At 52.8% G+C, this 14,325-nt stretch overlaps 1 protein-coding gene across 1 annotated transcript in view; it reads left to right on the top strand.

Annotated features, from left to right (window-relative positions):
- The window catches only part of ryr2a (ryanodine receptor 2a (cardiac)), a 1,117,859-nt gene that overhangs the window by 781,325 nt on the left and 322,209 nt on the right, over window positions 1-14,325 (top strand). Inside the window, exons 43-44 of the mRNA XM_072511661.1 lie at window positions 10,681-10,816; window positions 13,933-14,119. Coding sequence (XP_072367762.1) covers window positions 10,681-10,816; window positions 13,933-14,119 — 323 coding nt within the window. The remainder of the gene's footprint in view (window positions 1-10,680; window positions 10,817-13,932; window positions 14,120-14,325) is intronic.

The raw sequence follows: 14,325 nt of genomic DNA, 5'->3' as shown, positions 1-14,325 counted from the left end.
AAGGATATGAGGGGGTAGATAGTGACAGACCCGGGGGTGGTGAATGAAATGTTTCGTGAATTTTGTAGCCAGTTATACGAGTCGGGACCCCCGGTTGGGGAGGAGGGCATGAATCAATTGCTGGGGAGGCTAGAGTTTCCAAAGGTAAATGAGGAGCTGGTGGAGGACCTGGGAGGTCTGATTGGGCTTGGGGAGGTGATAGGTGGACTGGGGGTGATGCAGTCGGGTAAAGGCCCGGGACCTGACGGATTCCCAGTGGAATTTTATAAGAAGGTCGCTGGGTTACTGGGGCCGCTCCTGGTTAAGCTTTTAACGAGTCCAAGGAGCTGGGAGTACTCCCCACAACGTTATCACAGGCATCAATTTCTCTCATCCAGAAGCGAGACAAGGATCCGGAGAGCTGTGGATCGTACAGGCCAATTTCCCTCTTGAATGTAGATGGCAAAGTATTGGCAAAGATCCTGGCCACTCGAATAGAGGATTGTGTCCCGGAGATAATTGGGGAGGATCAGACGCGATTTGTAAAGAGCAGGCACCTAATATCCAACATTAGACGGCTTCTTAATATAATTATGATGCCAGCGGAGGGGCGCGGGGCTGAGATGGTAGTTCCCATGGATGCGGAGAAGGCTTTCAACCGGGTGGAGTGGAAGTATCTATGGGATATTTTAGGCAGGTTTAGGTTTGGGCAGGGATTTGTGGAGTGGGTCCAGTCTTTGTACCAGGCCCCGGTGGCAAACATAAGAACTAACATAGTTCAGTTGGAACACTTTAGTCCATGTCAGGGGACAAGGCAGGGATGCCCGCTCTCCCCATTACTGTTTGCCCTGGCAGTAGAGCCCTTAGCAATGGCCCTGAGAGCAGCGAATGCCTGGTAGGGTATAGTGAGGGGGGAGGTGGAACACAGGGTCTCTCTCTATGCGGACGATTTGCTGCTTTATGTCACGGACAAGGTGGGGGGATGACCGAAATCATGGAGGCATTAGGAGAATTTGGGTGATTCTCAGGCTATAAGTTAAATATGGGAAAGAGCGAGATGTTCGTGATCCAGGTGCATGGACAGGCAAGGAGATTGAAGGAGCTACCTTTTAAAGTGGTTGGGAGGAGTTTTAGGTATCTTGGGATTCAAGTGGCCAAGGATTGGGGGCAGCTTCACAAGTTAAATTTGGGCAAAGCAGTGGATCAAATGAGAAGGGATTTTTGTAGATGGGACATGCTCCAACTGACGCTGGCAGGGAGGGTTCAGATGGCGAAGATGACGGTCCTTCCGAGACTGCTTTTCTTTTTTCAATGTCTCCCGATTTTTTGTCCCAAAGGCTTTTTTCAGAAGTATGAATATCGAAGTTTATATGGGCGGGTAAAACCCTGAGAGTAAGGAGGGCACTCCCGGAACGGACCCGCAGAGAAGGGGGATTGGTTCTCCCGAGCTTTATTAACTATTACTGGGCTGCCAACATATCGATGGTCAGGAAGTGGGTAGTGGGGGAGGGGTCAGTCTGGGAGCGGATGGAGGCAGCATCCTGCAAAGGTACGAGTCTGGAGGCTTTAATGACGGCACCCCTGCCGTTCTCGACGGCTTGGTACTCTACATGTCCTGTGGTGGTGGCAGCCATAAGGTGTGGGGGCAATGGAGGCAGTATATGAGACTGGAGGGGGCATCAGTGTGGTCACCGATCTGTGAGAATCACCGTTTACCCCGGGGGGGGGGGGGGGCTGGATGGGGGCTTTAAGGTATGGCAGCGGGCAGGGATTGAGAGGTTTGGGGATTTATTCATCCAGGAGGGCTTTCCGACCTTGGAGACATTAGAGGAGGAGTTTGATTTGCCGTGTGGGAACGGGTTTCGGTACCTTCACGTACGGGACTTTGTACGGAGGCAGGTTCCAGGCTTTCCTCGCCTCCCCCTGACGGGACTACAGGATAAAGTGCTGTCAAAAACAGGGATTGGAGGTGGGAAGGTTTCGGAGATATACAGGGAATTGTTAGAGTGGGAAAGGGCCCCTATCAGAGAGGTGAAGAGGAGCTAGGAGGAGAGCTAGAAACTGAAATGTGGGGAAAAACCTTGAAAAGGATAAATGCATCCTCGTCCTGTGCTAGACTTAGCTTGATACAAGGCAGTCTACAGGGCCCACATAACGGTAGCCCGGATGAATAGGTTCTTCGAGGAGGTGGAGGACAGATGTGGACAGTGTGGGGGTAGCCCGGCCAACCATGTTCATATGTTTTGGGCATGTCCGAAACTGAGGGAATTCTGGCAGGGATTTGCGGATCTTGGGCGAGATTCTCCGACCCCCCGCCGGGTCGGAGAATTGCCGGGGGCTGGCGTGAATCCCGCCCCCGCCGGTTGCCGAAGTCTCTGGCACCGGAGATTCGGCAGGGGTGGGAATTGCGCCGTGCCGGTTGGCGAGCCCCCCCGCGCGATTCTCCGGCCCGGATGGGCCGAAGTCCCGCCGCTAAAATGCCTGTCCCGCCGGCGTAGATTAAACCACCTACCGTACCGGCGGGACAAGGCGGCGCGGGCGGGCTCCGGGGTCCTGGGGGAGGCGCGGGGCGATCTGGCCCCGGGGGGTGTCCCCACGGTGGCCTGGCCCGCGATCGGGGCCCACCGATCCGCGGGCGGGCCTGTGCCGTGGGGTCACTCTTTCCCTTCCGCCTTCGCCACGGTCTCCACCATGGCGGAGGCAGAAGAGACTCCCTCCACTGCGCATGCGCGGGAATGCCGTCAGCGGCCGCTGACGCTCCCGCGCATCCGCCGCCCAGAGATGTCATTTCCGCGCCAGCTGGCGGGGCACCAAAGGCCTTTTTCCGCCAGCTGGCGGGGCGGAAATTCGTCCGGCGCCGGCCTAGCCCCTTAAGGTTGGGGCTCGGCCCCCAAAGATGCGGAGCGTTCCGCACCTTTGGGCCGTCGCGATGCCCGACTGATTTGCGCCGTTTTGGGCGCCAGTCGGCGGACATCGCGCCGTTTCCGGAGAATTTTGCCCGTTATGTCAGAAGTCCTGGAAGGTAGGTTAACTCCGAGTCCAGAATTGGCAATATTTGGGGTGTCGGAGGTTCTGGGGGCAAAGGAGGGGTGGGAGGCCGATATCCTGGACTTCTCCTCCCTGGTGACCGGAGACGGATCCTGCTGAGATGGAGGGACTCGGAGCCCCCGAAGTCAGGAGTGTGGGTTAGCGATATGGCAGGGTTTCTCGGTTTGGAGAAAATCAAGTTCGCTCTGAGAGGATCAATATAGGGATTCGCACAGAGTTGGCGGCCGTTTATCGATTTCTTCAACAAAAATTGAACGTCAGCAGTAAGGGGAGAAAGGGAAAAGGAGGGGCGGGGGAGGCAAACAGGAGGCAGGGTAATGTTAAATAAGGACAGGGAATTTAGTATACGGGTAATTGGGGACAGGATGGGAGAAGTGGGGGATGTGGTTTATTATTTGTTCTTTTAGTTGGTATTATGTGCGTCGACCCGCGCGGTTTTAGAAATGTCAACCTGTTAAATTGTGAAAATTACAAATACTTAAAAAAAACCATCCCTGCTGTAAGGAAAACAGTCCCAGCTATTCAACTCTTGCCACTTAACTGAAGTCCCTCATCATCATAGCATTCTATTCATTCCCCTCTTCACTCACTCATATGACTACAGTATTCCTAAAGGCTTGCCCGGAATTTGCCACAACTCCCCCACGGAGGCCGAACTAGCAATTTGTAAAAGTTCAGCATAACCTCCTTGTAAACAGACTAGGACTGATTTCCATCACCCTATTTTTGCATTGGCAGCAGGACAACATTGGAGGAACCCCCCCCACCTCCACCCCCCACCCCTGCTCCCATTCCAAACTTCAGGTATGTCATGATCCTGCCAATTATATATTCTGTCTCCACCAGCATTGCTGCAGTCGGTCCCTCAACTCAACTGTGAAGCATTGTGGAGAGGGAGCCATATTTAACGATATTTAAGATGATCCACAGCTTCTCTCAGTTAAAAGTGCTGAAAAACTTTGGTGCACATTTTTCTTCTATTGCCCTGTGGCTTTTGGGTACTTAAGACAACTTCAAGCGTAGTGGTGCCTGTAGAATGTTAAGATCTGTGTAGTGGTGGTCGCGGCTTTCCAATTGCCACCACCATTTGTGTGAAGTCGCATTTCCTGATTTCCCTCTGAAATGCCTAGTTCTAATTTTAATGTAATACCCTCTTGTTGATTATTCCTCGAGCTTCTCGGTATGTACACACTGCTGACTCAGCAGAATGAACCTGCACATCGCTGAGAAGCATAAGGAATCTCTGCTTCTCCAGCAAGGATATCGCGTGGTTGTGTCACCTCCAACAGCAAAATCCAGGACCGACTGCCACAGCTGCTACCCAGCATTAACTGTTATTGTCAAGGTCATATCAACCCTGAATTGCTTTTTCCTCCAGATCTATCCACACTGCCTCAGTAATGTTAGTCAGTCTGCAGTATGTGCAGCAGATAACTGATGCCACCTTTGGTTTATAAAAAGCTCTTTTGTTATTTAGTTTTTGGACATTTCAGAGCATCAGAATAGTCTCGAGGGTTTGTACAGATTGCCATGGCATACTAATTTTGCAGGTGCCTCATACACAATGGTCAAACTGTGCTGCAATCAGAACAGTGGCTTCTTTAGTGACCTCATTGAGTAGGCTTGAACAGTCCTCAAGCACTGTTTTTGATACTGGGACAGTATTTCATTTGAGAAGGTGGTGGTGAGCTGCCTTCTTGAACTGTTACAGTCCATGTGTTGTAGGTCCACCCACAATATTTTTAGGGAAGGAATTCCAGGAAGTTTGACCCAGCGACAGTGAAGGAACTCAATATATTTCCAAGTCAGGATGGTGAGTGACTTGGAGGGGAACCTCTAGGAGGTGGTGTCCCCAGGTATCTGCTGCCCTTGTCCTTCTAGATGGCAGTGGTTGTGGGTTTGGAAGGCGCTGCCTAAAGGAGCCTTGCTGAGTTCCTGCAGTGCATCTTGTGGATGGTACACATGGCTGGTCCGCTTCATCGATCGTGGAGGGAGGGAATGTTTGTGGATGGGGTACCAAACAAGTGGGCTGCTTTGTCCTGCATGGTGCCAAGCTTCTTCAGTGTTATTGGAGTTGCACTCATTCCGACAAGTGGAGAGTATACCATCACACTCCTGACGTGTGCACTATAGATGGTGGACAGACTTTGGGGAGTCAGGAGGTGGATTACTCGCCATGGGTTCCTAGCCTCTGACATGCTCTTGTAGCCACAGTGTTTCTATTGTTAATCCAGTTTAGTTTCTGGTAAATAGTAACCCCCGGGATGTTGATTGTGGGGGGATTCAGCGATGGTAATGCCATTTGTTATAATCCCTGTGAGGACCATGGGGAAACCATTGTGGATCTCCCCACAGGACTCGTGTATAACGAGCTTCCCAGTCAGGGGGCAGAGGCCACCCAGCTGGAGCTCATTACAAACAAACAGTAAAGCCGGCCCAAAGCAGGGCCCGGTGTGGTTAGTTCTCCCAACAAGGACCATGCTGGGAGCGAGTTGCTGCCTTGAGCAGAAGATTGTATATAGTGAAATAAACCTCTGTTCGTGTACTGCTGGCTTCCTCAAGTTATTAAACTATGGAATGTTGAGGCAATGGCAGGGTTCTATCTTGTTGGACAGAATTTTCCCCCAAATTGTCAGTGTCGGGGTCTGACTACAAACCTGGGGCAGAATTCTCCCCCCCCCGCACGCCGGGTGCGAGTCCTGCCACTCCGCCCCGGCACCCGCACGCGATTCTACAAACCCCCCCCGCAACCGGCGCGGCGAGAATCACGGCTGGCAGCTGGGAGAATCGCCGCTTGCCGTTTGCAACGGGCGAGCGGCGATTCTCCGGCCCGGATGGGCCGAGCGGCCTGCCCAACATGACGGGATCCCGCCGGCGCCATCCAGACCTGGTTGCTGCCGGCGGGAACGCTGAGGGGGGGGGGGGGGGGGGGGGGGGGGGCGGCGGCCGGCCTGTGGTGGGAGGGAAAGGGGGTTCCTGCACCGAGGGAGGCCTCAAAAGGGGTCTGGCCCGCGATCAGTGCCCACCGATCGGCGGGCCGGCCTCTCTGAAGGAGGACCTCCTTTCCTCCGCCGCCCCCCAAGTTCCATCCGACATCTTCTTGCGGGGCGGCCTCGGGGAGGACGGCAACCGCGCATGTGCGGGTGACATCATTTATGCCCGGCACGCGTAAATGACGCGACGCCGCTCCTAGCCCCCCGGGGGCGGGATAATGGGCTGGGAGCGGGCTCCGACGCCGGAGTGAAACACTCCGGTTTCCACTCCGGCGTCGGGACTTAGTCTCCCAATGGGAGAATTGCGTAAAAAACGGCACGAACCACTCCGGCGTCGGGCTGACCGGAAGTTGCGGAATCCTCCGCACCTCCGGGTGCTAGGCCGGCGACGGAGGGGTTGGCCGGCGTGGTTACGCGCATGCGCAGACTGGCCGGCATATTCGAGCGCATGTGCAGGTGGGTGTCTTCTCCGCGCCAGCCATGGCGGAGCCCTACAGTGACAGGCGTGGAAGGAACAGGCACAGATCGGTGGGCCCCGATCGCGGGCCAGGCAACCATCAGAGCCCCCCCCCCCCCCCGCGGGACCGGATGCCCCCGCGCCTCCCTGAGGACCGCACCAGCTGGCTTACCAGCCAGGTCCCGCCGTGTGGGACCATGTCTAATCCACGCCGGCGGGACTGGCCAGAAACGGGCGGCCGCACAGCCCATTAGGGCCCGGGGAGTTGCCGGGGGGGGGGGGCGCTGCCAACGGCCCCCGACCGGCACGACGTGATCCCTGCCCCCGCCTGAAAACCGGCGCCGGAGAATACGGCAGCCGGCGTCGGAGCTGCAGGGTGGGATTCACGTTGCCCCCCCGGGGATTCTCCGACCCGGAGCGGTGGTCGGAGGTACCGTCCCTGGTGTGTTTCTTTCCAGAAACACAGCTGAGTCTTCAGACCAGATTCTCTGGCACTTAATGCACAGAAAATCTGGGGCATTGTTATACCGTCACTCCGGCAGGGTGGGACCTGATACAGCTGACAAAACTGGCACCACAGAGATTGGGGCACCACCCTTAAAGCGTGTGCCAACCTGTGTTTAAAATATAGTTCCCCCGACCCTCCCACGGACATGGAGGACTATCCGTGCAAGTATCGGGTTGACCCCTCCCCCTACCACGGAGGTATAGGAGCACCCTCCCCCTTCACAGCCATGCTCTCCTCTCCCTCAGACTGTCATCGGGGCTGTGCCCTCCACTACACATATGGGGAACCCCCACAAATGGAAGAGGGTTACCCCCCCCCCCCCCCCCCCCTCCCGGCCAGTGCCCTCTTAGCACAGTCCCCTTTTTGTGTCCATTTGGCACTTCCCCTGCCAGGATTCCTGAAGTCAATGCCCAGCCATGGCCCTCAAACCCCAAGGCTTCAAGGCATCTCCGTGCCCCTGGGGTGGTCACCATAACTGGTTTTCACTTTTGAAAACTGGTAGTGATTCACTCCACCTGGGGTCGAGGATGCATCGCGGGCAGACGCTACGGATCAATTAATTATATTAACATTTCATTTTATTTAAATTCATGAAAATCAGGTTCACGCTCTTTTGCGCATGAACCTGATCGTGTCACCAGTGGGGTGGGGGAGGGCGAGGAAAACCCTCAAACCAAGATCTTGTGGTGCAAATCCCGTTTTGGCCCTCTTGCGAGATTTAGCAGCTATAAAGGGATTTGCACGAATGGCAAATGGGGCCGCTAGAACTCGCCTGGCACTTCTATGGCGTGTATGTAACTTGCCACTTGTCAGCCCATTCCTGGATATTGTCCAGGTTTTGCTGCGTTTGGACACGGATTGCTTCATTATCTGAGGAGTCGCGAATGGTGCTGAACATTGCGCAGTCATCAACAAATATCCCCACTTATGACTTTATGATGGAAGAAAAGTTTTTTTTTTAATACGCATTTGATTCAAACTTGTATCAAAGTAGGTTACAGCAAATAAACACCCCGGGAAACATTCTTCCCAACAATCAACTATACAGTTTGTACAGATTTTTCTCCTTTTTCACCCACCCTCGCCATCACCCCCCCCCCCCCCCCCCCCACCCCCCTGCGATGAACAGCTCCTCAAACATGGTCACAAGCATCCCCCACCTTTTCTCATACTCCCCTGCTGAGCCCCTTAACTCATACTTTATCTTTTCTAACCGTAGGAAGTCATACAGGTCACCCAACCACGCTGCTACTCCCGGTGGCAAAATTCGTCACCGTGCAATCAGAGAGTTGAAGGCCAAGACATCGGCCTTCCTCCTCTCCATGATCTCCGGCTTCTCTGAAACCCCAAATATCGCCACCAAAGTGTCCGGGTCCACTCCCTCCTGCTCTACCCTGGCTAAGACCGTGAACACTCCCGCCCAGAATCTTCCCAATTTTTCACAACCCCAAAACATGTGCGCGTGATTCGCTGGCCCCCGCTCACATCTCTCACACTCATCTGCTACCCCCTGAAAGAACCCACTCATTCTTGCCCAAGTCATATGCACCCTGTGCGCCACCTTAAACTGTATCAGGCTCATCCTTGCACAACTCCCCAGTTGATCTCCATTCCCAACTCCACTTCCCATTTCTCCTTGATCTTCACCACCCGCTCGCCTCCCTGCTCCCCCAGCCACTTATATATATCCCCAATTCTTCCCTCCCCTTCCACATCCGGAAGCAGCAGTCGTTCCAGCAAGGTGTATCCCGGCAATCTAGGGAACCCCTTCCAGACCTTTCGTGCAAAGTCCCTAACCTGGAGATACCTGAACTCACTACCCCTCGGCAGCTCTACCCTCTCCCTTAGCTCCTCCAGACTGGCGAAACCTTCCTCCAAATACAAATCCCTCGCCTTGACCAGCCCCACTTCCCTCCACCTCCTGTATACACTATCCATCCCCCCCCGACTCAAACCCATGATTCTCGCGTTAGCACCGACATCCCTTCCACTCTAAAATGCCTCCTCAGCTGATTCCATATCTTCACCGTGGACTGCACCACTAGGCTCCCTGAATACCTACTCGGAGCCATTGGCAATGCTGCCATCACCATAGCCCTAAAAGTAGACCCCTTACAAGATTCCGCCTCCATCCTAACCCACTCTACCCCTTCTCCTTCCCACCACCACCGCACCTTGTCCACATTCGCCGCCCAATAATAATGAAGCAGGTTTGGCGACGCCAACCCCCCCTGCTGCCTCTGCCTCTGTAGAAGGGTCCTCCCCACCCTCGACACCTTCCCTGACCATACAGAGTCAGAGATGATTATGTCCGCTTTACGAAAAAACGCCTTTGGATCGGGAGAGCCTGAAAGATAAACAAGAACCTCGGCAGAATATTCATTTTCACCACTTGGACCCACCCGCCAACGTTAAGTGCAGTGTATCCCACCTCTTAGGATCCTCCCTGGCCTCCTCCACCAGCTTCGTTAAGTTCCACTTATGGAGCCCTGCCCATTCCCTCGCTACCTGAATCCTCAAGTACCTAAACCTATCCCTCGCTACCATAAATGGCATCCCCCCTAAATTAGCCCGCTGTGCCAGCTCATTCACCGGGAATACCTCGCTTTTCCCCACATTCAGCTTGTATCCCGAGAACCCTCCAAACCTCCCCAACAGGCCCATAATCCTTCCCATACTCTCCAACGGATCCGAAACATACTGCAAGAGGTCATCGGCATAAAGTGACACCCGATGCTCCCTCTGTCCGCTCATTATCCCCTGCCACTCTGCCGACCCCCTGAGAGCCATCGCCAATGGCTCTATGGCCAGTGCAAACAGCAGCGGAGACAGCGGGCACCCCTGCCTCGTACCTCTGTGTAAGTCAAAGCTTCGTGAGCTCATATCATTCATCCTCACCCTTGCTCTTGGTGCCACATACAGCAATCGCACCCATACCACAAATCTCGGCCCAAACCCAAACCTTCCCAAAACTTCGAACAAGTACCGCCACTCCACCCGATCAAATGCTTTCTCCACGTCCATGACACCACCACTCCCGGTCCGGAGCTCTCGACGGATTCATCACCACATTCAACAGCCGTCTTATATTACTCGCGAGCTGCCTGCCCTTCACAAAGCCTGTTTGATCTTCTGCAACCACCCCCGGGACACAATCCTCCATCCTCCCCGCCAACAACTTAGCCAATACTTTCACATCCGTGTTCGATAGTGATATGGGCCTATACGACCCACATTCCACTGGATCCTTCCCTTTTTTGGGGATTAGTGTGATTACTGCCTGCTTCATCGTCTTCGGCAACTCCCCCTTCTCCAGTGCTTCATTAAATGCCCCCAACAGATGTGGTGCCAGGTCCGGCGCAAATTCCTTATAAAATTATGCCGGGTACCCATCCGGCCCAGGGGCCTTCCCCGACATCATACCCCTGATACTGTTCTCCAAAAGGGATATGTGAAGATATGAAACAAACTTTTTTTTAATCCATCTTTTGTCCCTTCAAGAAGTTCAAAATTCCTCAATCTGTAGCTGGATTAAAATTCAGATGCAAGGGGTCAACAGTTGATTGCACCTTAACTTCCGCCATTGTTCCAGTAGTTTGGTGAATATTTCAATCAAGCTGGATAGTTTCCCCAACTCTCATTGAAAATGTAGCATCAAGGCACTTACTGACTTTTAATAATGTTTTGTTCTCCAGGTTGTTCAGTATTTGGCCGGTTGTGGCCTGCAGAGCTGTGCTATGCTGGTTGCCAAGGGTTACCCAGACATTGGATGGAATCCTGTGGAAGGGGAGCGGTATTTGGATTTTCTCCGTTTTGCTGTATTCTGCAATGGTAAGGCACCCTGTAAAAGCCTGCACTTTAAAAGTGAAGACTGTGCCAACAATAGAGCACAACGGGCTACAATCACGTTATGGAATAGGAGGAATAAATTGTCAATGATGGTACAATACACGAGCGATGCACGCAGAAGTAACCCAGCTGATTGGAGGAATAATCTGATACATGTTTATTGGAGATTGATATCTTTGATGGAAATCAGCTCCACACAGGGCTAAAGGCAGGAAGCCTGTTGTGTGGGCAGACATTGCTGGAGCTGCACTCACCCTGGCAAGTGCAGGGTATTCCGTCACGTACCTGATTGTGCCGTGAAGATGGTGGACATCATGTTGCACATTTTGGTTGTAGCCCCCCTCCCCTCCCCAAGACATGTTGCTTTCCCACAAATACATCACTGAATACTTGGTCAAATGATTTTTTAATTAATTCATGGGACGTGGACATCGCTGGCTAGGCTAACATATACTGCCCATCCCTACTTGTCCTTGACAAGGTGGTGGCGAGTTTAAGCCCCTGTGGTGTAGGTACACCCACAGTGCAGTTAGGGAGGGAGTTCCAGGATTTAGATCCAGCGACAGTGAAGGAACGGCGATATAGTTTTCAGTCAGGATGGTGAGTGGCCTGGAGGAGAACGTCCAGGTGATGGTGTTTCCAAGTGGCACTGCTATTTGTAAGGTTTAGGGTTTTGAGGGTGGGCAGGAGAGTGGACCTGGGTACAGTGCACTTTTGGTGCAGACTTGATGGGTCGAATGGCTTCCTTTGCACTGTAGGGATTCTATGAAATCACCACCTTTAGACTCCCTTTAGACTGAATAACAAGGTAACATGGACAATCATCTTTATATGATCTAAAAGAGTGTTAATCCCTCTATAGCAAGGGTTTTAAAGGCTCTAACAATCTTTACCCAGAGGGAGGGACATAACCATCCTGGGGCTGTTTAGCACAGGGCTAAATTGCTGGCTTTGAAAGCCGACCAAGGCAGGCCAGCAGCACGGTTCGATTCCCATAACAGCCTCCCCGAACAGGCGCCGGAATGTGGCGACTAGGGGCTTTTCACAGTAACTTCATTGGAAGCCTACTTGTGACAGTAAGCGATTTTCATTTCATTTCATTTCATACAAGTATCTCCTGGATACTAACATAGAATCCATGGCCTAAGCTCTAGGGTGAAATTCTCCGGTATTGGCGTGATGTCCGCCGACTGGCGCCCAAAACGGCGCAAATCAGTCGAGCATCGCGCCGCCCCAAAGGTGCGGAATGCTCCGCATCTTGGGGGGCCGAGCCCCAACCTTAAGGGGCTAGGCCCGCGGCGGACGAATTTCTGCCCCGCCAGCTGGCGGGAAAGGCCTTTGGTGCCCCGCCAGCTGGCGCGGAAATGACATCTCCGGGCGGCGCATTCGCGGGAGCGGCCGCTGACGGCATTCCCGTGCATGCGCAGTGGAGGGAGTCTCTTCCGCCTCCGCCATGGTGGAGACCGTGGCGAAGGCGGAAGGGAAAGAGTGCCCCCAAGGCACAGGCCTGCCCGCGGATCGGTGGGCCCGATCGCGGGCCAGGCCACCGTGGGGGCACCCCCCGGGGCCAGATCGCCCCGCGCCGAGGACCCCGGAGCCCGCCCGCGCCGCCTTGTCCCGCCGGTAAGGTAGGTAGTTTAATCTACGCTGGCGGGACAGGCATTTTAGCGGCGGGACCTCGGCCCATCTGGGCCGGAGAATCGCGGGGGGGGGACCCGCCAACTGGTGTGGCGCGATTCACGCCCCCGCCGAATCTCCGGTGCCGGAGAATTCGGCAACCGGCGGGGGCGGGATTCACGCCAGCCCCCGGCGATTCTCCGACCCGGCGGGGGGTCGGAGAATCTCGCCCCTGGTCTCTACTCACCAAGACTCTCTGGAACAACACTGTGCCTGTTGGCTTAAAGACCTTGAATGTTGCCACTAAGTCAAATGCTCGTTCCAATTCAACAATAAAATGAGGCTAACCTTACAGAGTAATTGTTATAAATATGCCCTTTCTGCATAAGGCTTTGCATGTGAGGAACATAAGTCTCAAACATGAATTTGAGCAGCAAAGTCAGTGTACTGCACAGCATTTTACACTCATTAATTTCTCTTGAAGGCCCTGACTTGAGTTTGTGGGTGGTTCCGTCAGCATCACTCGCTCAAGCAGACAATTCTTTCACATTTGAGCTGTTATTGGGCTAATTTGCAAACAGGGGCCCTCACATCTGAGTCAAATCCTCTTCTTAATTGAGATCAATAAACCCACCTTTCTCAGCAGGGTTTCTGGTTAAGAGTCAGCAATGGTAATTCTAGATGACTCTTGCTCTTAAACCAAGTGCTGTAGCTGATTGCGGTGCCAGCCCAGCTGAATTCAGCATCTCAATAAAGGTTGGAAATTCAGCCTTGAACCTTCCAATAATAATCTAATTCCGTGGGTGTACCAATCAAATTCTTGGAGGAGCTTAAATCACAAAATTGAACAACATTTCACGATAAACATTTGAAATTCTGAAACGTGAAATGAGGATTTACTATGCTGGTTATTTTTCACTCTTGTTAGTAGAAAGTGGAAAATCACTGCAAGGTGGTGTTTGTTTCTGCTTTTTTAAAAACAAAATAAAGCTTATTAATTTGCCCTGTGTGAAATGCAGAGTTACTTCATCGCAATTTTGTGGTGATGGTGTACATCTGCAGTGAACCCGTTATCAGTATTGTAATTGTTTCGGCCAGGAAATTGGACACAAGAATAAATGAACTCCAATGTGTGATTTATCTTCGATACTGACCAGGCAGATTCTGGCATTTCGCTTAGATCATGCACTAAGTAACATGTACACCTTCTTGGTACCAACTGCTGTGAATGAATGCAGCAAATCAGTAACCTACACTTCCTTGCGAACATTGCTACTCAGTGGCAGAGCTAACTGCAATGACAAGAAAGAAACTTGTCTTTAATTCATTTGCAGGAGGGAAACAGGGTCTCCGTATTGTGTCAAAGGTTTCTAAATCTTTGCCGAACATTGATTTTCAAAAACATCGTTGATTTAAGGGTGATTTTATTTCTCTTGTGTGCCGAGCTGGTATGTCACCTGCATTTTTCCGTCGATTTGTAGGTGAGAGTGTGGAAGAGAATGCCAATGAGGTTGTGAGATTGCTGATTCGTCGCCCCGAGTGCTTTGGGCCAGCCCTGCGAGGAGAAGGAGGAGACGGGCTCCTCTCCGCCATGGAGGAAGCGATAAAGATCTCTGAAGACCCAGCGAGAGATGGCCTGTCATCAACTGATGAATCTAGTAGAAGCCTGTGAGTCTTGACTTGTGACCTCACTGTCAATGCCCAGATTTTTCTGGTCACGGAGTGACCGTGGCGCTCTTTAAATATTTTCTGTAGCGGTAGCTCCATCTGGACTAAGAGAAAGGCAAAAGTACCATTGTTTCCAGCCTCACCTTTAAGTAGCTCATTTTTTCCGCAAGGGATGAAAAGATCAAAAACCCTTGCAGCCACCCATA

The sequence above is a fragment of the Scyliorhinus torazame genome, chromosome 1 (assembly GCF_047496885.1).
Source record: "Scyliorhinus torazame isolate Kashiwa2021f chromosome 1, sScyTor2.1, whole genome shotgun sequence".
Classification (NCBI taxonomy): Eukaryota; Metazoa; Chordata; class Chondrichthyes; order Carcharhiniformes; family Scyliorhinidae; genus Scyliorhinus; species Scyliorhinus torazame.
This window is presented reverse-complemented; position numbering and strand designations above follow the sequence as displayed.